The sequence below is a fragment of the Typopeltis vanoorti genome, chromosome 18 (genome assembly GCF_054136105.1).
Source record: "Typopeltis vanoorti isolate ZY-2024b chromosome 18, IOZ_Tvanoo_1.0, whole genome shotgun sequence".
Taxonomy (NCBI): Eukaryota; Metazoa; Arthropoda; class Arachnida; order Uropygi; family Thelyphonidae; genus Typopeltis; species Typopeltis vanoorti.
Window position 1 is genome coordinate 87,679,128 of NC_143566.1, and position 27,785 is coordinate 87,706,912.

The 27,785-nt window shown below is 36.4% G+C and overlaps 1 protein-coding gene across 2 annotated transcripts in view; it reads left to right on the forward strand.

Moving 5' to 3' along the window:
* Window positions 1-24,693, forward strand: part of LOC150096905 (uncharacterized) — an 87,261-nt gene extending 62,568 nt beyond the window's left edge. For both annotated transcript variants that reach the window (XM_090408416.1, XM_090408418.1), the window contains exons 5-6: window positions 5,008-5,185; window positions 23,925-24,693. In XM_090408416.1, coding sequence (XP_090264542.1) covers window positions 5,008-5,185; window positions 23,925-24,548 — 802 coding nt within the window. In that variant the 3' untranslated portion in view covers window positions 24,549-24,693. The remainder of the gene's footprint in view (window positions 1-5,007; window positions 5,186-23,924) is intronic.
* The last annotated feature ends 3,092 nt before the right edge of the window (window positions 24,694-27,785 follow it).

Consider the following 27,785-nt stretch of genomic DNA (forward strand, 5'->3'; position numbering starts at 1 on the left):
TGTAATGTATGGCGACTCAATGATCCGTGGTGTTCAAGATAGGATGCGTGAGGAGTGTTTGCCAGGAGGAACAATAGAAAGGGTGGCTATGGCAATTAAGAGAGGTGAAAGGGTGGATGAGATGATTGTGATGGTAGGAACGAATGACTTGAGTGGTAATGTAAGTCGGGCAGCGAGAGATGTGAGATTTTTGCTTGAGACTGTACGGAAGAAGACAGAGAGAGGAAAAATAGTGTGCGTGTTGCCTAGGTATGATAATGATGAGCTGAGCAGAAGAGCGGTGATATTGAATGGCATAATAGCGAGAATGTGTGACAAGAGAGGACTGGTATATGTGGATGCTTGGAGTGCGTTTGAGGAAAGAGAGGAGTTGTATGCGAGAGACCGTTTACATTTGAATGAGGAAGGGCGTAGGCATCTGGAGAGATTGCTGTTCTGAACGAGTCAGTGTGTCCCAGGGAGGATGATAGCAGAGGTGGCCTCTTGTGGGAATGGATACTTGGGAGAAGGGAGACAATGTCAGGTAACACTGAGCCCAGTGGAGTCTAGAAGGGATAAGGCTGGGTATAGAAACAATGGCATTTATATGCTGTATACTAATGCCAGGAGTATCCGGAATAAGGGAGAGGAATTGGTGGCGCAGATAGCATCAGCCTGGCCAAAAATTATTGCGATCACTGAGACGTGGTTGACAGAAGAGGATATAAAAACAGGAATAGAAGTCGCTGGGTATAGCATTTTTCGTCAGGATAGGAGGGGAAAGCGTGGTGGTGGGGTGCTGCTTATGATAAGTGATGACCTATGTCCTCTAAGAGTGGAGAATTTGGAAGGAAGTGAGACAAATGATTTTGAGAGCGTATGGTGTGAGCTAGAGGTAGGCAAGACAGGATATTTAGTGGGGTGTTGCTACAGACCCAGGAGCACAGAGGATGGGGACCAGGAGATGTTTAGACAGCTAAGTTTGGCAAGTGCAAGAAGAATGATTGTTATGGGAGATTTTAACTTCAGTAGTATAAATTGGAGAGAGGAACATGCATGTAACAATAGGGGAATGGAATTTCTAGAATTCTTGAGGGACAAATGTCTTAGGCAACATGTAACAGAGGGAACAAGAGGTTCAAAAATTTTGGATTTGGTTATAGCATCAGAAGAGTTGATAATAACTGAGTTGACGTCTCTCCCACCAGTTGGAGAGAGTGACCATATGGTGTTGACATGGAAAATGAATAGACATGCAGGAGTATCAAAGAGACGGGAACTTATGTGGAATTATAAGGTAGGTGATTATAATAGTCTTAGACGTCAACTTCGGGAAGTTTCATGGAGGGAGGAATTGGACGGCCGGGATATCACCAGTGCGTGGGAAATTGTGAAAGAATATTTGTTATCAGCAATGGTAAGTTGTATACCACGAGTGAAGAAGAGGGCGCAATTTGGAGTAAAGTGGATGACAAACAACATTAAACAGGAACTGCATGCGAAAAAGAGGCTATGGAAGAGATATAAGGAGACAGGTGAAGAGAGGATGGGTGAAGAATATAAGACACAGGCCAGAAGAGTGACTCGTGTGGTAAGGAAAGCGAAACTGGAATATGAGAGGAGATTGGCCCTAAGATCCAAAGAAAATCCTAGGGAATTTTTTAGCTATGTGGCCAGTAGGAGGAGAAATGACTGTGGAAGAATGATATTGTGGAATAAAAATGGGAATAGAGTGACTGATGCAGAGGACATAGTGGAATTGTTCAATGAACACTTTATTGGAGTATTTCATCCTAGAGGAGTCAGTTTTAATGCTAGAGGGATAGGACTGGTACGAGGTCTGGAGGTACAGGAGGAGAGTGTGTTTCAGATACTGAGTACTCTGGATGTCAGTAAAGCTGTGGGACTGGATGGTATTTCGCCACGAGTTTTGAGAGAATGTGCTAGCGAATTGACAATACCTTTAACGTGGCTTTACAATGAAAGTCTGGCTTTGGCAAAGGTGCCCAGGGAATGGAAGGAAGGTAAGATAGTGCCATTGCATAAGGGTGGTAACAGACTGGAAGTGTCTAATTATAGGCCAGTCTGTGTGTCATCAGTAGTTGTTAAGATCTTGGAGAAAGTAGTGAGGGACCGTGTACAGCATTGGGCAGATGAGGGTAATGTTATCTGTGAGAATCAACATGGATTTGTGAAAGGACGCTCTTGTTTTAGCAATATGCTAGCCTTTTATAATAAAGTTACAAGAGCATTAGATGAGGGAAAGGCATATACTGCAATTTTCTTAGACTTGGCGAAGGCATTTGACAGGGTGCCACATGATAAGCTGATATTTAAGTTGCAGCACATGGGTCTGGATGTCAGATTGGTCAACTGGATTCAGGATTGGCTGTCTGATAGGTATCAGAGAGTTGTGTATGGTGGAGCAGTTTCCAGGAGGCAGAGGGTTACAAGTGGGGTCCCACAGGGCTCAGTACTAGGACCTATATTGTTTAACCTTTATATCAATGACATAGCCAGTGGATTGCAGGGGGATATTCAGTTGTTTGCGGATGATGCGAAGCTGGGAAGGATTATTAGTAATAGCGCAGATGTGGTAGCCCTGCAAGAGGATTTAAATAAGCTAGATAGATGGGCAAATGAATGGGGGTGTCAGTTTAATGCAGCAAAATGTAAGGTCTTGAGGTTTGGGAAACATCGATGGGATGCTGCATACTCTATGGGAGGAGTTATACTGGAGGAAGTAGGGGAGACAAGAGATCTGGGGTTGATGATTGATAGAAACCTGAAGTTTAGGGGACATATTGCAAAGGTGGTGAAGGTAACACAGAGGATTGCTGCTATTATGAGAAGGACACTGACCTGCAGAGATAAGAGGGTTATCATTCCGTTGTATAAGTCTCTGATCAGACCACACTTGGACTATTGTTCTCAGATTTGGTCCCCAGGATTTGAAGGGGATAAATTAACTGTGGAAAGGATACAAAGACGGATGACAAAGATGGTTTCAGGACTGTACAATGATAGTTATGAGGATCGGCTGAGAGAATGTGGACTGCAGAGTTTGGCGGATAGAAGAAGGAGAGGTGATATGATTGAGACTTTTAAACTGTTGAGAGGTGGTTACAGGGTTGACACTGGGGAGTTCTTTCGCTTGGTTGATCAGCGGGAAGGAGTGATGACAAGAGGCCATCCCTGGAAGTTACGAAAGGAAACTGTGAGCAAGAGGGTAAGGAGTGGTTTCTTTGTGTGGAGGGTGGTTGAGCCGTGGAATGCATTGCCTGATGGAGTGGTGGGAGCGAGAACGGTCAGTGACTTTAAAGAGTGGTATGATAAACTTTGTGTTTCTCAGGGGGGGACCTCCCCTCGATGAGTCTTGACAGACTTTATATCTTAGGAAGGACCTCCCTCGATGAGTCTTTTGACTCCTTGGAGGCCTGAATAATAATAATAATAATAATAATAAAGTAACTAAATCTGTTTACAACAGTCCATATATAGTCTGATGTGCAACTGATATATAGGTTGTTATACTGTTATATAGGATGTGCCACTGATATATCAGTGGCACATCCACCTCACCTTATACAGTGACATATCCACCTCCTTTGCAACATTTGCAATATACCTCGAAGCTTCAATCTACTGTCAACAATCGCCTTTGGATCTTGAATCTCATCTACTTCCTGCAGCACAGTTCCATCAATATAGTATACAGCCTTATATCTCTGTACCCCAAAATGAAACACCTTGCACTTATTAATATTAAACTATAATCCCAAGAAGATATAGAACAACTAAGATATTTCAGCTATTTAGGCACAATTTTTAGTGAATATGGTAAATTAATATGGAAATAGACAATTACCAAAGCCAATATGATAATCAGTGGAATAAATTTATATGGAATAAGCAAGATATTAGTCAAAATGCTAAACTAGATATGTAAAGGACAGTGTTCAAACTAATTTTAACTTATGGATTTGAAATAACATTGATCAAAGACTGGAAACTGCAGTATGAAAATTCTTTGGGAATTCTCAAAAATTGGAGGAGTAAAAGATGGCATCAGTGGCAAAATCACATCTAGAATGAAGAATAAAAAAGAATAGGAAAGAAAATGTGAGCAAAACATGTGTCTGATGCCAGGATGCTTGAAAAAGATCCAGATTTTTTGGATCCTCTGGAATTTTTCAAGATCCAGAGGATCCATCTATCTAGATCTTGGAAGACCAAGATCTAGATAGATGGATTGATGCAGTTAGAAGTGTCTTAACAGACCAAAATATAAGTTCTTACAGTATTGGAGTCCTGACATAATAGAATAATTTGGAAAAAAATTGTTGATAGTACTAATGTAGATTTTTCATGCAGTACTGTTGTTGTATTTTATGTGTTTTTATTAATCTGATATATATATATATAAAAATTATAATATTTAAAATAATTTATAATATATATATTCATTTCAGACAAATTATGGGTATTATAACCTTGTTAGAACTAGAGGTCAGGCCAGTAGAATAACAGTTGATCAACTCATTGTCTCTTTGGCATACTGTTTGAAATGTAATATAGCTTGTGTGTGTGTGGATACTCCAGATGATGACCTTAATATGAGGGTCAAAACGTTGGGAAATTAAAGTAATTAATTCTAACATGGTTGTAGTCACCATAATTTGTCTGAAATGAATGCTGATCACTATAACACTAAGGGAAAGGATATGTATAACAGACACACACACACAAAAAGGGGGGGGGGTCTGGAAAGTTCTGATAAATGCCTAGAACAAATATGATATTAAAGAAACTTATATTCTTATATCCTCGTATGCTCTTTCTTGTGGTTATATCAGTTACTTTAATATCATTTTTGTTCTAGGTATTTATCAGAATTTTCCAGATTCCCATCGTGTATCTATCTATCTATATGCATATGTAACATGTTCAATTAATTTTTATTCTGTCCATATTTAAACATGAATTTTTGCAGTGATCAGTCCAAAAATAATTGCATTATTTTTACAGACACTATTCATGTCCAAATGTTCCAAATTTAAAAGGATTAGAAAATTTCAAGGGCAAAGTACTTCACAGTCATAATTATCGTACCAATGAACTATTTCAGAATATGAATGTTGTGGTTCTTGGTGCTGGTCCTTCAGGAACAGATATAGCTGTTGAAGTCTCTGAAGTTGCTAAAGAGGTAAGTGTATATCTGTTTGTTATAGAAGCAACAAAAAAAAATTGTAATAATCACAACTTCTAACATAATTTGGCTTATAATTCAAAGCCTTATCACCATCTCCTTTGTTAAATTGAACACTTTTTTTGCCTGTTTTCACTCCTTTGCATTTGCTTCACTGAAAGACTTGTTAAACAAGTATGCCAGTGCTGCTCTTAACTTTAACTCACTGGAAAAATCCTCAAAACATGCAGTAACATGTCAATAAATTCCTATTGCCTTATTGATTTACTTAGTGGTTTACTTAATGTACAGGTTACAAGCTTTACAGAACAAGAGATGTTTGGACAGAGCAGTGAACTATGATAAAAGGAAACAGAATGTTGATATGCAGCGACTTGATCGGTTGAAGGGGAGATAAATCATCAGTGCCTGAAACTTGGTCCAGAATTAATTACTTATGGCAATGTCAGATTGTATTTCTAAAGCTCAGAGGATAAATAAATTAAGAGTTAAATGGATCAATCATAAAATTATGCAGGAGCTTCTGAGAAAGATGGAGGAAATATAAAGAACAGGATATCCCATAGCAGCATGAGGAGTAAGGTGTAGGCTAGGAAGATGATGAGTGTAGCAAGGAAATAGAAACTGGCTTATGAAAAGAGATTGGCTGAAGCAGTAAAACAAAGTCCTAGAACCTTCTACAATTATGTAGAAGAAAGGCTGAATATGGATGACTGACTTTAGTTGCTGGAGATGTAACTTGAGTCATATCTGTTGAAGATATAGTGGAAATGTTAGTGTATTTCTTATAGGGAGGGGGGGGGGACTAAGAGTAGTGTTGTATAGGAGTAATAAGGAGGACAGAAAACTGACAGTTCAAAAATGGGAAGTCTTTAGAATATTACGTAACCTTGATGTTAATAAAGCTGTGGAACTGGATATGATATTACTATATATATTATGAATGCTGGAAGTTCCCTTGACTTCGTTGTTCAACAGATGTTTGGCAACAGGAACAGTCCCAGAACAGTGGAAAGAAGGAAAATCTAAATTAGTAATGTCAAACTATAAGCCCGTTTGTATATCAAATGGTGAAGGTGTTAGAGAGAGAATACAACCTGGGATTGATAAAAGTCAAAATATTTTGAGAGCAGCATAGGTTTGTTAAGTTTGAGGTCATGCTTTTGGTTACATTTTATAATAAGGTGATTAGTGTATTGGACAGGAGAGATGCATCTATTGTAATTCATATGGAATATGCTACAGTGTTTGATCAAATACTGCATAATAAACTACTTTTGAAATTGAGGATGATGGGGATGGATAGTCATTTGATGGCTTGGTTACATGCATGATTGACTAATAGGAGTACAGTTGAAATTGAAAAGGAGATTTTTTGCTTGCTCATTGACAAATGAGTGGATTGCATTGCCAGAATGGGTGGTGAGTGAGTGCTCCAACATTCATGGCAAGATGTGACAGTTATTGTGGTCTGTGAGTATTCAAGCTCCCATGATGAGTCTCGGACTTTATGGAAGCTTGGAAGTATAATACTAGTACCATTTCCTGCTCTCTCATTATTAGTTCCTCTTCTTCCATTCCCACTGCATTCAAGCATGGCATGATTTCATACTTACAAAGAAAAAAAATACCTTGATAAATAAAAATTAAATGTGTCATCATTTTCCTACATGGTAGTTACTATTCTAACTGGAGAAAGATTTAACATTCCACTTATAACATTCTGTGATGAAATCCAAGACACTTTATTCTCATGTTCCCTTTGTTATACACTGCCTTAGATAGTTGTGTTCTTCAAAAATTAGAGAAATTAATTATATTTTCTCCAGATGCCATCTCTTCATTCCTTTATATATAATTAAAATTATCCATAATGATAATATTTTCTTATTAGCTATGTAAGTTTGCATATAGCAGGGATCGGCAATGTGCTGCTTGCAAGTCACATGCATTTCTTTGAACATATAAATGTAGTTCTTTGATTTTTAGCCTGTATGTTGTGAGCAGGCACACATACTGCAAGGCACTGAAGGTTAATCGTTGCAGTGGTGGCGAATATGAAATAGTTAAAACAGAAACAAAATAATATCAGTACTGTCCAACCACAGATGTGAGACCCTTTGACACTTCTGCACATGGCAGAAGAAGGTGAATCCATTCCGAATAAATAGGGTAATTGGTGCGTTTTGTGGGATGAGTGTTTATTATTATACGTCAGAAAATTAGCTTTTTTTTTATGAAAATTCTAGTTTTTATAGTGGTAATATTTTGCTTGTGCACAGTTGGAAGGAAAATTTTACATATAAAGCAAGTGATTTTGCATGTTTTTGATGAATTCTTACTTACCTTATTCCTTTCTCCCCTTCAACATGAATTGACTCTTTTTGTCAGTGTGCTGGCCAGGGATCTGGCATCTGTGGTCGGACAGTATGTTTGATGCTTGCACTAGCTTACCACTCACTGGTTTATAAATTTGAATATATTTGCATTTGGACTTTTCTCAGTTTTTGGTTTTGAAGTATTTCTGCAATCAATTTTCAAACATGAGCTATATTAAAAATAAATAAAAAAACTCTGTGTAATGTTGAGAGACTATCTCAAGAAGTTCACTAGCAAAAGTCACATTAATTCATACCCAATTGGATGCTATGCGTTTTCAGTATTAATAAATAATATTTCAATATATGTGTGTGTGTGTGTGTGTGTGTGTGTGTGTGTGTGTGTGTGTGTGTGTGTGTGTGTATATATATATATATATATTTTTTTTTTTTTTTAAATAAAACACCTTCCCATTCTGTTTCATTTCTTAACCCACCCACTCCTCCCTCCTTCCCTTCCAACTTGGGCAGTGTGGCTTTTCAGAATTTTTTTTTTTTTTAATTATATCAAAGATGACTTCTCACTTAAAAAAAGGTTGCTAACTCGTGGCTTATACATTCCTTGTCACTATTCCTCCACATTCCCAGATCTATAGTAAACATCCAACTAAATATTTCATCCTATCCATGCTTGTAACTTCATATGCCCTTCCATTTCTGTCATCCTCACACACCTATATTTCACTTATTTTCACAGTTTTCAATCAGATTAACTCTAGCCATGTGCAGTAATTTCTTTCCCCCTTACTTCATACTATTGGCATTTGTAAACAAACACAGCAATTTTTCTGGGTCTATAATTTTAGCTGAAACTAAGTAGTCTGAGTGAAATCTAAGTTTTAAATTAATATTATTATTATTATCTGATACTTCCAAGAAGTGCAATGACTCATTGCTAGAGAGCACTCCAGCCAACCCACTGTCTTAAAACTAAGCCAAGCCTAACATAAAACCTAATATAAAGCTTAAGAAAAATTTATGTAATTAAAAGCTGGGTACTATTAAGAGCATTCACACTGATCTGGTGTCTGTCCAACAGCTTGGAAGCAAGCCTTTAACCAGCCTGTTCCCCCCCCCCCCCAAAAAAAAAATGGAAGATAAAAATCAACCATTAAGCTATCATCCTATTGCTCTGACTTCAGTATTCTTGAAACTAATGGAAAAGATCATCAGAAATTAAATGCTTTATTAGTTGGAGACTCATCAATTACTTAGTAATCACCAATATGGATTCTGCCAATTTTCTGTCATCAGAGTCTTCTTACCAAGATACCATCTTGGTAAGAAGGTTTTGTTGCCAGGCTCTATCAAACGATTTGGAAATATTAAGAGCAACTATCTGAGTTTCTAAACTTTTCACTAGCTTTCTTCATTTGTTCATTGTGAATCACAGTGGATGGTTTTCTTTCACCAGATCCTTTCCTTTTAATCTATGTTGTACCCCAGGGCTCTGCATTACCTACACTCTTCCTCCTTCAGTGATCAATGATTTTTTTTCTCTCTAACATCCATTCCTATTCATTGCTTTGCTAAGGATGGTTCTCTCCATTTCTCTTTCTTTCAATCACAAAACCTTGTAGTATTCAGTTAAGTTTCGAGATCTGTAATCACTTAAACACTGATTTCCAGTTCTCACAATCGCCATTCTCAAGTGGAGTGAGGAAAGCTTGGTGAGGTTTAATGCTATCAAAACACAATCCTATCTCATTTACCAGAAGAAAGACCATGTTTTACTCTTTCTCTCTCTCATCTTCAGTCAAAAGAGACCAGATAAAGGTTCCTCATGTCACTGATGGGAAGCAAACCCAGGTCTTTCTGACCAAAGGGCTTCATCTATACTGACTGAGCTACAGAGGCTCCTTAATTTCAGTGATGTTAGCATATTTTAAAATGTGAAATTGGACAGTGAGCTTTCTTTGTGCCTTTATTCCATGTAAAAATTCTACCAAGGAAGAAGAAAAGTGGAAGAGGAGTTAAAGTTTTTTATTAGTGGAAAATTTAGAGAAAAGAACAAATTCTAATAATAATGGCGAGTACCTGCTTGATTTTTGTTCAGGACATGAATTAATCATTACTAATACCACGTTCCTACATCAAGATGTTCACATGGAGAGAAGACATAAGAAATAAGAAAAGCCTTATTGGTTATTTTATTGTTGGTAGCGGTTTCTTCACATCGGTTCAGGAGGTTGGACTCGGCTAACCAGGCTGGCCTGGATGGTCAAGTGGTTAGCGTATCTGCTCTCCAGCCAAAAGGCTCCGGGTTCGAATCATGCCATGGTCGTGGATGTTTGTGATTGATCGTCTGTGAAAATACTAGTGGCGGTAGTGAGCGGTAGATGGTGTAGATGATGATGGTAGTTGTGGTTCATTGTAGTTGGTGGAGACAGAGAGTTGTAGAGGGTGCCCTCCCTCGATGAGTCTTTGAACTCCCTGGAGGTGTCACGTATATAAGAGATCTAGAAAGTATGGAAGCAAGCTTTTATCCAGCTTGTTCCTAAAAAGGGAAATAAAAAGTAAACTATCATTCCATTGCCCTCACCTCAACACTCTAGAAAGTGATGGAGGTCATCAACAACCAGCTTCTTGAAGACTTAGAAACTCATAATTTCATTAGTGATCACCAGTATGGATTCTACCATATCAATAACCTTACTCATCTATGAACTTTGGAAAACTGGCAAATTGATCCTGTGAACACAAATCAACAGACATAAATACATTTCTCCCCAATGTCAGGATCTGTAACAAGCTGGCTGGGATTGCTTAAAGTCGCATCATGTAAAATAGTGAACCCGGCTCCAAACGGGATATAATGTGAGGAAGAAGATGGCTCTTATGACTCTGTATTTCGAAGGCATTTTTAATAAAGTGTGACATTGTGGCCATCTTACCAAGCTGTCATTTTGTAGTCTCCCTCCTATCCTTTGTTGAATGAATTGCCAGATTCCTCTTTGCTTGTTCATTGTGTGCCATGGTCAGTTGTTCCCTTTTATCTGATTTTTTTTTCATCATTGCCAGAGTATCCAAGGTCCTGCGCTTTTATCCACACTCTTCCACCTATACATCAATGATCTTTTCTCACTAACATCCAATCTTGTCTATAGCTTTATTGAGAGCACACCTCATTCCTCTGCTTTATTTACAAAACTTTGTGTTGTTCAGATGACTCAGGCTTCAAAAACATTTATGGCCAATGCCTTGAATACCAGTCTTGCCATTCTCCAGTGGGATGAAGATCATTTAGTGAATTTCGGTGCTACTCAAACACAGGACTGTGTTTGGGTAGCACCAAAGAAATATCATTTTGTTGCATAATGAAACCTGTGAAGTATTCATGACTAAACATACACATGTAACCACAGTAATAAGATTTTTTAAGAAGTAAATATTTCATCCTAAATATCATAGGACATCATCAGTACAGTTAATTCAAACCATACTAGGAATCACATCATACCAAATCTGTGCACAAATAATCCATATGTGGCTGGATCAAGGCTTTATGCAATGGAACCATAATCCTCTTACTTAGATTCACCATTACACACCAGAATCCAAACAGCAGTCAAAACAGTGGACAGAAGCCAGTTGTTCAGCGCCAAAGAAGACAAAGGCGGTTTCATCAGCAGGAAAGTCATGGCCAGGGCTAGCAGAAGCGGGCATGCAGGCACAGGCCATAAGTTCATTTTTAAGAAACAAAATTTTTATCATAAAAACAAAAAATTCTTAGAATGATCAATATTAAAATAAATAAGGCCGGATACACCGAATAAAAATTTTTAAAAAATTGTATATTGCCAGCTGTTTACAATTTTGCAGCGAGAGCAGGCTAAATGCTTGCCTCCAGAATCTAAAGTGAAATGGTGAATGGTTTTTATGCGCAGAAACGAATTTTCGTACAAAACATTTGTTGCTACATAACCAGTCATATGGTACTGTAAAAACTCGATTGTAGCTTAAATATTCCAAAGCACGTTACATTCGATTGTTTACTTAGGTTAAGTGCCATGTGAATATTGTAAAAATAAACTTTGTTTGTCTCTGTATAGTTTGTTTTAGATGTTATTGTAAATAACACTCTGGAAGATAACTGTATATACTGCTTTAATAAGAATATGTCAGAGTGTTAAAAACAAAGGCAATGTTTATATCGCTGAAGCTGTATGTAATAGATCTACATGCCGGCATTAGAAAGATTGTTATTAAAATTTGTTTGTATGAGAAAGGCTTGCAGGCTCTAAGTGTAAACATCTGCTAAATCAGTCAGAAAGGTTCAAACAACTTTCCGATGGCCGGCAACTTACAATTAAAAGAAAGGAGGAGAACAAAAGACATGCTGAACTTGATACTTAAGATGAAAGAATCGTACTGATTCTTTGGGAGTTGCCAAATTTCATGCAAGGTCTCAGAGGAGGTATAATAAAAAGGGACTGAAGCAAACAGAAGGAGCTGCACGGATCCAGAGATTGCTGCAGAAGTAGAGGGGGGGCCCGGTTCCAGAGACATCCACAGAGAGACAGGAGAGGCTGCCCAGTTCCAGACGCTGTCAAAGAGGAGGCAGCTCGGTTCCAGATGTTGCCGAAGAGAGACAAAGAGCTGCTCGGTTCCAGACATCATCAGAGAGCATCCCAGATCCAGACGCTGGTTGAGAGAAGAGTTTTCCGCTTCCAGAAAGGAGCTTCTCAGTTCAATATGTCACTAGAGAGAAACTACTTCTAGACCACATACAGGGCTTTCAAATTGCCGAAAGGAGAAGTCCCAAACGCTGTAGAAGAGGAAAGTTTCCAGTCCAGAGGGATCCTGATTGACAGTTGACAACAGTTTCGTTTTTCTTGGAGGCAGCATTTTCAGTTTCTTAGAGGCGGCAATTCAAGCTACGTCATTCAGGCAATTTCGGCGAGCCCAAGTAGAGGAGAAAAGGCAAGGCAAATTTCCCGAAGTACCTTCGCTCGTAAGTTTTTCTTTTCGCCTTGGGAGAATAACATTTTTCCGGACTGTACGAGTCCCGCTACATTCCCAATTGATATGAAGATCTGAGATGAAAGAATTGCCATAGAACTTTTAGTGAAAGACTTTTGACTAATTGTGAGATACAGAGCCTTTTGTAAGTTCAAAACTTTTATATAATTCCTCTTATAGTTGTATTAGAAAGATTTTTAAGATATATGTTTAATAAGGTTAAGAAGTGTCCTTAAGAGAATCAATTGGCATGTTAGAAGTTGATATCAAATTTGTAAAGATAACTTAACAGAGAGATTTAGGTAACCTCTTTGCGAGTAAGCTTGGAGTTTAATAAGTAAACTGAGAGTAGGTAACGTTTTGTGTTAAAGAAAGTATTTTAAAGTTGAAGAAAAAAAAAGGTTCTAAATTTTGCTAAAGAGTTTTTATAGAAGGATAGAGAAAGCAATCTCCCTAATGTTTAAATTCGTGTACATTTCATATAAATAAATGTTATTTGACTTTCTTGTAAACATAGCACGTAATAATATAAACAAGAGAGATTCTGAGAGAGAGAAAGCGTGCACAGCTATATTTGAATAACGGAGAATAAAGTATAAAGTAAAGAAAAAAGACATCACAAGTAATTAATAAAAATTACAAGTATACAAAGTTAAAATAATAATAAAAGTTTACAATGTCGCAGTAATGACAGGATAGCAACAGTAGATTTATAACGGTACGCATCTCAATAGGCTACTGACAGTAGTGCAGTGCGGACTATTGTTTCGTCTCTGTGTCGTGTTGTGTAATAATTTCTTGTGGGTATAAAATAGAAACGGAATCAAAAATTAAAAAAAGTTATCTGGTGCACAAAATCGTAAGCATCATGCTGCAAAAGAAGCAGATATTAAGAAACAAACTGGGGCGCTTAATAAATTTATTAAAATATTCTGATGCAGATTGTAACCAACTCGATACATCAGAAATCAGAGTTGACGAATCGTGCACATCATCCAGTTTGAATGAAAGTACTATTACAACTGTTGAACAAGATAACAAGATGCAGGATTTAAGTGAAAAACAGTTAGAAGAAGATTTAGTTGTAGTTGACCATGAAACTAACACATTGTTAGTCTCTGTAAATTTAGAAGATCCAGGTGAATGGGGAAATATTGATGAAAAATTACGAGTTGTTTTAATTGAAATGGGGCCTGTTCAAAAGAAAAATATAATATATCCCAGAGATACATATGGTCGTAAATTTGGTGACACATATTATAATAGAAAAATGGAAAACGGGGAGCTCATGCCAAGAACATGGCTCATTTATTCCAAAACTTTAAATTCTGTTTTTTGCTTTTGTTGCAAACTTTTCGCACCTACTGAATCAAGTAGTCTTGTAGAAGGTTATAACAATTGGAAAAATGTAAGTACAACTTTGCATAGACATGAGACTAAGTTTAGCTCACATGAAAAATTTCTTAAAATGGAAGGAACTTGATAAAAATTTAAAAAACAAAACTACTATTGATTGTGACTCAAAGCATGTATGAAATGGAAAAGAAACATTGGGTGAGTGTTTTAGAATGCTTGATTGAAATTATAAAATTCCTTGGTAGCCAAAATTTAGCTTTTCGTGGATCATCTAATAAATTATATGAAAGGAATAACGGCAATTTTTTAAAATTAGTCGAACTTTGCGAAGTTTCAACCTGTTATGGAAAATCATGTTGAAAGGGCCCTACAAGGAAACAATAGAGTACGCTATTTGAGTAAAGTCAGTCAAAATGAAATATTGGAAACTTTAAGTAATGCAATCAGGGATACAATTTTATTATCATTTCGAAAATCTAAATATTATTCCATAATTTTAGACTGCACACTTGATGCAAGTAAAACAGAACAAATGACCATTATTATTCGCTTTGTTTCCTGTGACAATGGAATTGTCAAGATCAGGGAAAACATTTTAGGTTTCGCAGATATATCGGATTTCACAACAATAGTGGAACAACTGGAAAAATGGAATATTCCAGTTGAAGACATGCGAAGTCAAGGGTATGACAAAGGGGCAAATATGAAAGGGAAAAAATATGGGCTCCAAAATTTTTGAACAAAAATTCTCGAGCTTTTTACGTGCCATGTGCTGCTCATACTCTAAATTTAATCATTAAGGATGCAGCCAAAGTGAATGCAGATACAATTAGTTTTTTTGCAATTATTCAAGAAATATATAATTTCTTTTCATTCTCATACAAACGTTGGGCAATCCTTTTAAAGTTTGTAAAAAATTTAACATTGAAACAGCCATCAGAAGCGCAATGGGAAAGTAAAATTAATGCAATCCGCCCTCTACGATATCAGTTAGGAGAAATTTACGATGCACTTTTTGAAATTTTAAATAATGAAAATTTTAATAAAGAAACTCAGCATGAAGCACAAACATTATGTGCTAAAATAAAGGACTACAAATTTATTTGTTCTCTTATAATTTGGCATGATTTACTTAATAGAATAAAGCCTGTGAGTAAAATGCTTCAAGACAAAAATGTGAACATTACACTTGCTTTAGAATCTATCAAAAACTTAAAAATATTCTTACAAGAGTATCGATCAGATATAAATTTTAAAGAAGTTCTAAAAACGGCAAAAGAACTGAGTGAAGAGGTGGATGGAGAACAAGAATTTAAAACTGTATGGAAGGTCGAAGATGAAAGAAGACACGACAATTTGACTACAAGCATCATGACAAAACGCCACAATCGCCAGAAGATAAATTTAGAGTGAATGTGTTTTATACACTTCTAGACATTGCAATGTGTTCGTTAATAGAACGTTTTGAACAACTAAAAACATATTATGATAATTTCAATTTCTTGTATAGATTACTACAAATTAATAATGAAGATTTACGAAAAAAATTGTGACGATTTAGAGATTCTCTTGATGGATGGCGACAATAAAGACGTAAATGCAATAGAACTATATGATGAGTTATGTGCTTTCCGGGATATTTTTCGAAAGGATAATTTAAATATTCAAAACCCTTTCGATATTCTTAATTTTATTGTGTCCAGTAATTTATCTTTCTCTAACTTTTTAATTACTTTAAGAATACTATTAACCTTACCTGTTAGAGTAGCGAGCAGTGAACGTTCCTTTTCCAAGTTGAAATTGAAAACCTACTTAAGAACAAGTATGTCACAAAAAAGGCTTGTTAGTTTGGCGTTAATAGCTATTGAAAATGATGTATGTGCGGAATTAGACGTTAAGACCATTATTTCTAATTTGATGAATATGAAATCAAGAACCCTAAAATTTTAATAAAAAAATTTCAAGTATATTTATGTAATTTAATTTATTTTCTGTTATTCTGTAAAGATTTTATTTTTTGAATATTAATATTAATAAAATGTTCTAATTATTATTTCTGAATTCTCTTTTTATTTTCTCATCTATCTTGAGTTTCTTTTATTTTTCTAAAAGATAGTTCCACTTGTAAAAATTTTTTAATAATTTTTATAACTTACTAAGAATTTAGTAAAATGCAAGAATTTTTTAAACTTTAGTTCAAATAAATTTTAACTTTAATTAAAATTCATTTCAATTTTGTTAGCGATTCGGGTCGGTGAGAAGGCTATAATCCCTGTATCATTATATTCAACGATTAAAGTGAAGTGGCTTTATCAAAATTTGCTTTAACTTTTGAGAATTTTTTGAATATTCAGGTTTTTAATGATTATCCTGCCTAGTCAACACCCCCGGTTCGTTACATTTAGTGAACCAGCGTGTGGCTGTTCTGTCAAAATTTATTTAAGAAATTTCAAATAATTAAAATTTTTATTATCGTAAAAGAACCACACACGCCTGGATCATTACCGGGACGCTTAGATAGACATTGCATGTGGGCGGCAAAGACCCTAGCGCCGGCTCTGGTCATGGCATCGGTGTTTTGGGATGCTAAAGGCATTTTGTTTATTAATTATCTTGAAAAGGGTAAAACAGTAACTGGGGAACATTATTCCAATCTTTTAACCAGACTAGACAAAAAGATTTGAGTAAAGACCTGGTTTTCAGAAAAAAAAAATAAAATCATCTTTCATCAATGCACCTGCCCACAAAAGTGTTTTGGCAATGGGAAAATTAAGGGATCTGCACTATGAATTGTTGGAACATCCCCTATTCCCCAAATTTGGCTCCTTCTGACTTCTTTCTCTTCCTAAAACTAAAACTCTTCCTTGCTGGTCAGCGTTTTGTTTTGAATCAAGAGGTGATTGCAGCTGTAGAGGGGTATTTCTCAGATCTTACCGAGAACCACTACAGGGACGGGATAATGGCGCCAGAGCATCACTGAAATAAATGCATTATTCTCAAGGGAGATAATGTTGAAAAATAAAAATAATTTTGAAATTATAAATTCGTTTTTTCATTGTTAGGCTGAGAACTTTTCAGACCACCCTCGTAAGTAAACAGATGTAAGTAGATTGCTAAAGCATAGTCTTCCTTTAGCATACCTGTGCAGTCCATCAAAGAGAATACTGCTGCCATTGTCAACCCAGTGCTCAATCTTATTCCTCGCTAACTTTAAATACAACTCCGGACACACAGATTGATTTGAATATAATAATAAACTATAATTTGAATCCTTAGTCTTATCACTTCTCTTATGAAGTGGAACAGTTTTGTCCTCTTTCTACTTCTTTGGAACTTGATTCAGTGTAAGACTCATCCAGTGTAACATTTTCCTGGAACATTTATTCAAAACACACAGTGATATATCATCAAGCTCTACTGCCAGTCATCAAGCTTACTCAATTTCTCACATACCTCCTGCTCACTCACCATCTGTTCTGCATGACACATTCATGAGAATGAAATGCCTTTATGAATTACTCTTTGATAACCACTGATATAGTTGAGATATTAATTCTATCATTTCCCCAACCAATATTATCCTTCCAAATCATTGTTTCTTTTTCTGGCCATCTATCAAAAGAACTTCCTGGAATTTATTTTATTTTATTTTATTTTTTAGCCTCATTTACTAACTGTTACCTGAGGATAAAATACCTTTATGGATTGCTCATCTATTGTAGTTTTTCTGCTCTTACCAAACAAGTTGCCTTCCCAGCCGGCTCTTTATACTCCCTATGCAACTGATTATTCCCACTCATCTTATGCTACTTCCATAATGCCTTCTTCCAGATTGCATGCCTAACTTTTTCATGCATTCATCCATTTCATACCTGCCTTATTTAACCTCCCTGACTCTCGGAATGCATTCAAGTATTGCCCCTGCCAGATAGTTTTTAAGTGGGATCCAAGCAGCATTGATCTCTTTTCCATCCAATTCCCATTACATGCTAGCTGTCTCCTGGACTTCGTAATCACCAGCATTATAGTTCTATCTATCTACACACACACACCTACCTTTCTCCAAGAAAGTTCTCATATGGCTGTCCACCTCTCAGCTGATCACTTCATGGTCACCCACCTACTGGAGGAAGATTTGATAGCACCATTTATAATAATAATATCCTCTGATGAGATGATCATATCCAAGACCCCAACTCCTTGATATTCATGCTCTCTATTACATACATCCTTCTCTTCAATTCTGTCTCTCCATATACTATCCTTTGAGAGTACATCAGCCATCTCGTTATCTATATCTCCTGATTCATATCTATCCCCATGTGCGACAATCTGTAATAGTTTCATATGCTTCATAGTCTTGCCACCCTGAAAGGAAAGGACTATACAGTGATACTGCTAGTCTTTGCAAAGGCATTCCCTTTCAGGATGGACTGGTTTCCACTCTCCAACCACCAAGCCATAGGCCAGAGCGCCCTATTGTTGGTGTGATTCTGTTTCTGATGACACCCATCATAAGTTGTAAATCACCACATACTATGTGAACCATCAAGTTGTGCTGTAGTAGCCACAGCTTTTCCTTTCATATGCTGCTCTGTTATTTTTACTTCCATTGCTAAATCAACTGTCTTTCTTTTTTCTTTTCTTTTTTTTTGTTTACACCGCTATAAGAATCGCATTTTTGCTTGCTTGTCATTTTCAGAAAGAAATAATGCCACTAACAGAATCACTAATTAAAAGTTTTGTATACAAATGAAATTGCTGTAAGATACTATCTTATAGCAATTTCTGAATAACAGTTGGATAGAGAATTGATACCTATACGATAACAAACATGATACTTTGCATATGTTCAGATCTGATGTTATCATGCCATGGACAGAGAGTGGTCATATCAGAAGTCAAAAATAATATAACAGAATTAATGCTATTAATTTTTGGATTAGAAAAATGGAATACAATCCATAATTCAGATCAATTTTAGTAAAATCAAAATAATTGCACTAGGCTGAAATGGAGAAGATCTTTGTTTAGAAGTAGAAGGAAATAAACTGAAACAGGTTGAAAAATTCAATTACTTAGGCACATTGATCACTGACAGGCTAAATTATGAAGAAACTTAAACAATTAAAAGTATAGGACATTCTACTATGACCAAACTTATAACTATATGGAAAAATACACATTTCTCTAGAGAACTTAAAATCAAAGTATATATAGTTCAATGGTGTGCTCCCCACATCTCTTTATGTGTAGAGACTTGAATTATCAAACAGAAGGACAAAGATTGACAGGCTTTGAAAACAAGTGTGTGAGAAAAATGAATAAAACATCATGGACTGAAGCAAAAACCAATCAGATCAGAGGAGAATTATGCTACATTATTTTAATAATTGCAGGAATTGGAGAAAAACAGTTACAGTGGTATTAACATGTGTACTGAATAACAGGTTTCCTCAAATTCTCCATAATGGAAGAGTAGAGGGAAAAAACCACTGGGAAGCCCTAGAAAGAAATGAATAGAAAACACTAAGAGTATAAGTTGTCTGAACTCTTATAGAAGTTTAAATAACCTGGCTGCCAATAGATTGGACTGGAAAGTTATTGTTTCTGATAGCCTCAACCCACCTATGGTGGGTTGTGGCTATAATGAACCATCTTCCTCATCTAAAGATGATGATGATGTGTGTGTGTATTGTTCAAAACAATTAGGGAATATTTTGGTTTTCTTGTAAATTATAAAGTGATAAAAATAATTTACAAATGTAACACATTTATTTTAAAATATTCTTAATATACAACAGTGTAGCACACCAACTGCATACAAAATCATGTTAAGACTTGTCAAAACGTGTCTTAGCTGTATTAGCATGTGGCAGGTATAAAAGCACGACTTGTTGCGCTCACTTCCACAGTGCATAATTATCACTTCAATTGTAAACTTGTGTCATCTACCACCCATTATTTTGTTAAAAATGGCAGAGCAACATGATATCCCGGCTTGGGGAGCCATTGATCAATTAGAAGCCAGACAAATGCAGCAAGTTGTCGCTCAAGCGTGTCATATATCTCAGAGTGTAATTTCGTGACTTTGGAATCGCTTTCTGGAGACAGGAAATGTTTGAAATCATCTTCATGCCATAGATTTATATGCTTGAAGACCAATGGTTTGCATTCCACTTACTGCAAATCACAAAAGAGCCTGAAGAATTTGACATCAGGAACACTGCAATTGGACAAATGAGGATTGGGCTCATGTACTTTTTAGTGACGAGTCCAGGTTCAGTCTGCAACCAGATACCCACAGTTTGTTCGTGAAAGGCCCCAACATCAAGGTGGGAATTTGATGGTATGGGCTGGAATAAGTACAGGTGGCCATACCGATCTCTGTTTTATCAGAAATGGTTCCTTAACAGCCCAAAGGTATTGCGATGAGATTTTGGAACCTATAGTTCATCCATATGCTGCTGCAATTGGCCAAGAATTCATTTTTATGGATGGCAATGCTTGTCCACACCGTGCAAATTTGGTACAAGGTGGTTTGAGGAAGAAGATATTGAACGAAAGGACTGGCCTGCCTGTTCACTGGATTGTAATCCAATCGAACATGCCTGGGATGCTTTAGGTAGGCGCGTTTCTGCTTGACTGGTGCCACCGTGATCACTTCAAGAGCTCGAAATTGCTTTCACAGAAAAGTGGGAAAATATTCCACAAGAACTGTTTGATTATCTTATCCGGTCCATGCAATCAAGATGTACCACTGTTAATAGAGACCATACGCCCTTTTAAAAATTAACAAAAGCATTTTTGGCTATTCTTGTTAAAGTTATTTCACGCTAAAATGTATAATTTGTTAAATTTGTAATAAATATCGATTATTTAAACAGTATCTCATCAATTACACCCTATCCATAAGTAAGAAATATTTATTCATGTATAAAGTACCCAATAGTTATAATTATTTGCAGAAATTTATAATTATCCGACAAAATTAAAATATCCCCTAGTCGTTTTGAGCAGTGTGTGTGTATATATATATATATATATATATATATATATATATATATACATACATACACACTTCAAGTGATTAGTGGTGGTGGTGGCGGCTGTAGGGTTCTTTGTCATAATTTGTGATTTTTGTTACTTATGGGCAAGTTTTTTTTGAACAGTTGGAAGTCAATACTTCTTGGAAAAAACAGTTTGAGAAAGTCTGTATCAAAGAACAGAGGTAGTCGGAATGAAAGAGGACCTTACTGCCTTCAAAATATATGTCATACTTTCTCAACAGCATGCTTCTTTTCTGCATTACTATGACCTGTTGCCTACCTGGTTCAGTTCATGTTCTTTCTGTCTTATGGTTAATAGCTTATCCAAAGATATCCGTTTCTGTTCATGCATATACAGGATTAGTCAAGAAGATGAACATAACTTTGGGAACTTATAGCAGAACTGTTTTTTGAATAAAAATAATTTGTCTGATGTAGATCTGAATGCTAAATGGTTATGAGCTATAGTCATTTAGAATTTTTTAATCAAAATGACTCCAGAGTTTCATTGGTGCAAAATAAGATGTTTTGGAAAACCGCTGAAGCAACTCAATGAGGACTGTGTAGTATATGTTAATTGTGTCCTCTGGCACCTCTGTCCTCTGGGTGAGATGTATTTAGCAAAGTAGAGTAGAGTGCCCTCCGTGGAGGTGTCATATAATAATAATAATTATTATTATTTTATCATTAGAATACTACCAAATGAGGAAGAGGAATGATGAATACTGTCATTGGCTAAACTGTGGATAGGATTTGAAGTCAGAAAGAGAGAGTCATTGATATAAAGGAGAAAGAATATGAGTGAGAGGTCAGAAAACTAGGGCACTCCAGCATTAATGGAGAAATCTGATGAGAGTAAGCCATCCAACAACTAGTGTGGAAGCTGGTAATCCAGTCACAGAGCACAAGAGGGAGGCCATAAATAGGCAACTTGTTCAGGAGGCCTCAGTGCCAGACACAATCGAATGCCTTTGACATATCAAGAGTCATAACATAGGTTTCTTCAAATCTTGCCATTGCCTGTTTCCAAAAGAAGTAGTTGGGATTAGTTAGGAGATCAGCTGTAGAACAAGAATGGTACAAAAACAATATTGGTGATTGCTAATTAACTGATGAGTCTTCAGGTAATGAAGATGCTGGTTGTTGATAACCTTCTCCATCATTTTTGAAAGTACTGAGATGAGAGTGAGATGATAGTGGTTGACTTTTTATGTTGATTTTCCATGGAATAAAACAGAGGTCTAATACTAATAATTAACTAACTAAATTTATTTAGCTAATTAAATTACTCAGCAAATATTTTGCCTTGGTCACCAAGACATCTTCATGAGCACAAAGAGACATAATGAGCATGTGCACGCAGGCAAACATACCAGCATGCTGATCATAACGGTAGGCTCTTGCTGTCCTAACTGGCATCCACTATGGGTGTGGTGATTTCCATTTGCTGAAGGTCTCAAAATAATGCAGATTTTTTTTGGCAGTATGATATAGCTGAATTTGTAAGTTTGAGGGATGTTGTATTGTTGTGAGGATTCCAGAAATAGTCTCTCTGATTTGAATGGCAGTCTTTTGTCTCCTTTTTTTAGGTACAGGCTGGAAGAATGCCTGCTTCCATGTTGTTAGGTAGATACCAGTTGAATATGATAGCTTATGCAGATGATACAGAATGAGTGTTAATTCTGGACACGAGTTTTAAGCACAACTGGAGGAGTACTATCTGGACCTGGAGCCATATTAGTATCAAGATTAATCAGTTTTCCTGATGTTCTTTTGGCACAAGTTCAGAGGAGGCATGCTGTGTGTAGTTTGTGGTAGTGCCAGTGGTGCACCTGGGGGGGGGGGGCAATGGGCCCTGCCCCCCAAAAAAGAAAGAAAAAGGAAAAACACTAGAAAATTTTCCAAAAATCTTCCTAATTAAATTTTTTTAAAAATTTATATTGTGTTGTGTCTTCTATTTCTATACTACTTATGAATTAGAGGTCACATAAGATGGGAATATATAGCTATGGGAATTAAATATTTCAATATGGAATTCCCATAGCTCTCGGGAATCACAGCCACTGTTGAACGCGAGGCGAACGAAGTATTGCTTCGTCAGACCGAGTGCTACTTTGTTTGCTTGAGCCAGGCCAAAGGAGATCATGGGTATCATGTATTGGCGATCACTACAGATGCTCAGTCATAGGTCGTATGCAATGCGTAGTTGTATTCTCAAATCATATACTTAACTCGTCCCCCCCTCCCCAAGATTAACTTCTGAATGTGTCACTGGGTAGTGCTGCTGGTGATTTGCCTTGTCCATGCAAGCAAGAATTGGATGAGTTTATTAGTGGTACCATTAGGATGCAAGAGAGGTGGGAGCAAGGAATGCCACAAGTTATGAACAAACGGCCTTAGTGAGGAACTAGGCTTGACTGCCATTTGAGCAGGAGGCAAGTTTAATTTTTTTCATTTCATTTCAGGCATTTCATTCTTATAAAGTCTTGGAATCATTGATAACTTTTTACACATTTCAGACTGTTGTGTAAGTTGGATGAGAAGCTGAAGTTTTTAATTTAAGCCATTGATTTGCATTTTATTATGGATTGCAGAGGCACTTTGTTTTTTATTTTGAGAGCTAGGGTTGGATACTGGTCAGGGGTTTGCAGTGGAGTGGAAAATGAAGGCTCTCATTCTAGTAAGGATTATCCGTGTAGGTGCTTGGATCAGGAGGGCAAAAACAGTAATCCGACCATGGAAAAAAAGTCAAAAATTTTGGAGGTCATCCCACTTGGTATAGTTGTAGTGCTATAGGTTGAGATCGGCTGAGAGGAGGGCAAACTTGTTTGAATACTTGTTTGTCTGCCTTACAAATTTCTGTTAGCAAAAGTTCTTGGTATGTTCAGTAATATGTGTATGTTGTTTTTAAAAATAATAGTTAAAATTTATATCTTAAAGCCAATTTTATTAAAATTAATCCTTTTTTTTTTTTTTTTTTCAAATTTCTAGGTCATTCTGAGTCATAACTTAAACAAGAATTTCACCTTTACAATACCAAATTTGAAGGAAGAAGTAGGAGTGTCATCACTTACTGAGACAGAAGTAGTATTTTTAAATGGAAATCAATATCAGGCAGATGCTCTGATTCTATGCACAGGCTATAAATATAACTATCCTTTTCTACATTCAGGCTGCCACATTAACATAGAGGATCAGAAAGTAATTCCATTATACAAACACCTTTTCAATATTGAATTTCCAAGCATGGCAATTTGGGCAGTGCCCTCAAAAATAATTCCTTTTCCCATATACCATCAGCAGGCACTGCTGTTTCTAAGGTATCTTGAAGGACATGTAAAACTTCCTTCCAAAGAGGAAATGATAGCAGATTCAGAGAAAGATGCACAGCATCGAATAAATCTGGGAATGCCTAAACGACATGCTCATATTTTGACTGTCAAGTTACAGTGGGAGTATGATGATGAATTATCCACAATGGGAAAATTTCCCCCTCTATCTCCAGTTGTCAGGAATCTATTTGAATATGTTCATGACATCAGGAAAAAAAATATAACAGGTTATAAGCAGTTAAATTTTAAAGTGGTCAATAATGAAAGTTTTGTACAAATATAATTCATTTACATATATTTAAGTTAATTGTTATAGAAGGAATACTTTTTTTTACTCATGACTGCAAAAATATGTAATTCATATTGAGTAGCAAAAGTTTTCATGAATAATGTGTTATGTAAATTTTAATAAATTTTATTTTTTTAAATTTTAGGTTTAAGAATCCAGTTAAAAATACTTTATTACATGAAATATTTTTGTGCTTCCACCAGTTTGTGTTCTTTCAATATTCCTGAAAGGCTATACAAACACTTATTAATATGGAATAAATCATTGAGTATAAATGCAGAGCAAGTGGAAAGGATATGTCACTGTTTTCAAAGTTTGAGGGTAAGAAAATAGCAGTCAACAATTGATGTTGAATCTTGATACAACTCTTAGTCTATAACATCATTTTTAATTATTTTAAATGTATTTTGCAGCCACCTATTATTAGATAGCCACATCAGAGGAGATGAAATACGAATTTAGTATTGAACATGCAAATAGCTAAATAGCTCAAAGGATATTTGCTTTTGTGCTTTTTGGGTGCAAAATTAATGATGTTAGTGTGGCTATTAGAGCACAAAACAATAAAGTGAAAGAAATGATCATATTGGCCAGAATGAATGATTTGAAAGGAGAAAAGTATGCATGAGAGATGACATGAAAGAATTACTGGAAGTAGCAAAAGAAAAGAGTGCGAGAGTTAATATAGTGAGTCTGTTGCTACAGTATGATGGAGTAGAGCTGAGAAGGTGGACCATAATAATGAATGATGACTTGATGCATAGGTTATGTATGAGGAGCGTTGTGGAGTGAGTTTGATGGGTGAAAGGACTTACAAGAAAGATGTTTTTTTTTTTTTTTTTTTTTTAAATAACGAAATAATCATCTTTCTAATTAAGAAAGATGGTTTGCACCTGAATGGATTTGGTGTTAGTCTGGAGAAAGTGTTGTTGAATGAAGTGAGAGTAGATATGCAAATCAAGGAAACTAAAGCTTTTAGGAGGGGACAGAAGCTGTTGAGTGGATATGCAGATATCAGTGAGGCAGTTGAGTGTAAGAATGCATATAATATGCTTAAGTTAGTACCACTGGTAACAAACCAGAATGGGATAGTTAGTATAAAGCATCAGGATGGCGGTGAGCCTAAGGGACTTTTGCACTTTTTGTACACTAATGCAAGGAGCATTCAGAACAAGTAGATATGTCAGCCATATCTCACTAATCCCAAATGTTATTAGCATTAGTGAGATATGACTGACAGATGATATAGTTAGTGGGATAGAATATAAAGGATATAGTGTGTACAGTGAAGGTAGAGAGAAAATAATGGGAGGGGAAGGAGTGCTATTGATGATAGCCAATGAACTGCAACCAAAGAGAATAGAAGTTCAACTGTAGGCCAGTGAAAATAGCACATTTGAGGCTATCCGTTGCGAGATCGAGGCCAGCAGAACAAAATATAGTTGAATGCTGTTATAGACCAGGAGATGGAAAAGATGATGGAGATGGTATGCATCAGCAAATAGACTAATGAGTGGAGGGCAGGTAATTATTATGGGGGATTTCAACTTTGGGAATATAGATTGGAAGAAGGAGAGGACACATGGGAAGAAGAAAATGGAATTTATGCAGTTATTAAGGAATAATTACCTGAGACAGCATGTCATGGAACATACTAGGGATTTGAGAGTTCTTGATATAGTAATTGCATCTGAGAATTTGTCTGTAATGAATATGACCAAGTTGCAACCAGTTGGAGAGAGTGATCATGTGGTCTTGACCCGGGAGGTGGCTAAATGTGGGAAATTTTTAGTTAAGATGGGGTATATGTGAAATTACAAGCTGGTAAGTATGAGAAGCTTAGGAGTTTGCTTGGATCAGTGCCATAACATGTGAAACTGTTGATAATGCATGGAAAGTGTAAATGAGCGTTTGAGGGAAGTAATGGCAGATGGATACCTAGAGTCAGGAGAGTAAATCAGGTGGGAGTTGAGTGGATGAATATCATCATTAAGCTGGTGCTGCAAAAAAAGAAAAAAATTGTGGAGAGAATTCAAGGAGAAAGATGACTAGCATTGCACATGAGCAGTACAAAGCAGAGGCCAGAAGGGCAACCAGTGATAAGAAAGGTAAAAGCAGTGTATGAAAGGAAATTAGCAATGCAGGCTAAACATAATCCCAAACAGTTCTTTCAATATGCTACAAGTAAAAGAATGTTTATGGCAGAATGATTTTAATGAATGCTGGTGGTAGGGAGATAACTGAATCAGTTGAAATAGTAGAATTATTAAGTGAACACTTTGATGTGCCGACGACAGCACATTACACTCCTCGCTTTCATTTGATAAACCTTACCCTATACAACTCACCTCAACCTACAGAACATCAACCACACTATCCTCAATTCTGATCTCCAAGCCATCCTACAATGGGGTTCAGATAACCTCATCAATTTCAATGCTAATAAAACCCAGTTCTGTCCTATTTCCCATAAAAAAAGAACCATTTTTTCCCAGTATTCTTTTTGACGATAACCAAATTTCCAGACAGTTTGAGATCTCTCTTCTTGGAATCACCCTCACATCAAACCTCTCCTGGCATAAACACATCACAACCATTGCATCCTCAGTTTCAAAAAAACTAGGATTTCTCTTTTGCTCAAGACGTTACTTCACCCCTGAATGAACAGCTTAACAGCCCAAATCACAAATCTGCCCACCTATTGAATACTGCTCCCACACACGGGGTGGGCTCCCTCAAAATGCTTGACTCATTACAGAGGAGAGCAATTAGACTTATTAATGACCCATTTCTTACCAACTCTCTCCCTCTACTTTTGCACAGACGTTTGGTTTCTGCAATATGTATATTCTAGGGATTTGATGGTATTTCAGGATGATGTTATTTCAGATGAGCATTTCCATGGGAAATGCTCATCTGAAATAACATCAATAATTCCTCCACTCAGTACTAAGTTTGTTGGAACACATGCAGCTGCTGCTCAACATCCCTTCATAGTACATCTAGAAATAAACAGAACAAGTTTCTTTTCCTTCTCCTGCAACTGCTGCACTATGGAACAGTCTCTCCCCCCCCTGCTGTGTTTCCCAAGGAATACAATTTACAGTAATTTAAATTAAATGTAAACAAGTTCCTCCTTTCACTACCCATACATGGTACTAATGTACTATAGGTTGATCAGTGCCTTTGACCATATTGTTTAACCTAAGTCTCAGCTCTGGGTTAGTCCTG